The 1,228-nt window shown below is 52.3% G+C and overlaps 1 protein-coding gene across 1 annotated transcript; it reads right to left on the bottom strand.

Moving 5' to 3' along the window:
• Positions 1–460: 460 nt before the first annotated feature.
• On the bottom strand, positions 461–826 carry LOC307102037 (uncharacterized protein C12orf42; the record flags this gene model as incomplete). Its single annotated transcript, XM_079775500.1, is given in 4 exon segments — positions 461–525; positions 528–570; positions 574–648; positions 650–826. Coding segments are annotated over 4 exon segments (360 nt in total).
• Positions 827–1,228: the final 402 nt, after the last annotated feature.

Here is a 1,228-nt window from a genome sequence, read left to right as displayed (position 1 = left end):
AATCAAATTTCATGTTAACTATTAAGTTACAAACATGCACTTAGGTTTTCCAAACCTCTGTTTGGAAATTCAAAAGGCCCTTTAGAAAACAGCCTTCAACCAAAGCCCACGTTGGCAAGTGAAACCGTTTACCTGCGGGCGCTGAACAAAGAGGGGTCCCCGCAGGCCCTGCAGGCGCATTGCGAAGTGGCACGCGATGTCCCCCATTCCCATTGTGAGGCACAAATTCTTTGTGACACCGGGAGACACCGCAGAACAAAAATACTATTAGAAATGCTTCCAAAGGAACATTTTTGGCTGCGATAGAGACTTTTGACATTATTTATTAGGTTCAAAACTGTTTCACAAAAGGCTAACAATGGTTCTGTGGAAACCAGTACATCTGAGGCCCTCTCTGTTGTTCTGGGCAGGCATTGATTTGAAGATGGGCAGCCCGCGCTGAACAATTCCCTCGCAGCGGTCAGTGTAAGTGAGCATTCACCCCCGGCCCAGGAGGGGCCTGTGAACAAGCCGTATGGAAACGCTAGGGTGGGCGGGAGGGGGACAAGAGCAAGCCTTGATTAACCTCTTTCAGGGGAGATGGGTGGGAGCCCTGGCAAAATGAGGAAGGGGTGCTCCTGCCAGATTACCATGGAGGGAGGCATCTGCCCTGAGCCCCTTTTCCCCGCACCGCCCCCCCCCCGCCCCCCACAAAGGGATGATGAGGATGCTTCCGGAGCATCTCCGGTGCCATGGCAACTGCGCCTCCTCCAACTGGATTTCTGGGCTTGCCCTGGAATCCGCTTTGATAATCTAGGTCACCCAGAGTGCCTTTGGTGGCTGCCATCCATTCCTCCAGCTGGGCCTCTGAGGAACTTGGGAAGACCCTCGAATGGGGCAAAAAGGGGTCCTGCAGAACCCAATGGCAGTGGAAGGTCCCACAGAAGGACCTGGAGGAAAAACTAGGGTAGGAGTGGCCCCCAAGTGTGCTGAATAAACCTACCCCTGCCTTTTTATTTTATTTTTTAAAAATATATTGTTGTTGATTTCAGAGAGGAGGGGAGAAGAAGAGAGAGAGAGAGAGAAACATCAATGATGAGAGAGAATCATTGATCAGCGGCCTCCTGCATGTTCCCCACTGGGGGTCGAGCCCCCAACCCAGTCATGTGCCCTGACTGGGAATCCATTCGTGACCTCCTGGTTCATAGGTCGATGCTCAACCACTGAGCCAGGCCAGCTGGGCCATTGC

The sequence above is a fragment of the Cnephaeus nilssonii genome (genome assembly GCF_951640355.1).
Source record: "Cnephaeus nilssonii genome assembly, chromosome: 6".
In the NCBI taxonomy this organism is placed as follows: Eukaryota; Metazoa; Chordata; class Mammalia; order Chiroptera; family Vespertilionidae; genus Cnephaeus; species Cnephaeus nilssonii.
Note: the sequence above shows the minus strand (reverse complement) of the source record. Positions and strands in the feature narration are given on the sequence as shown.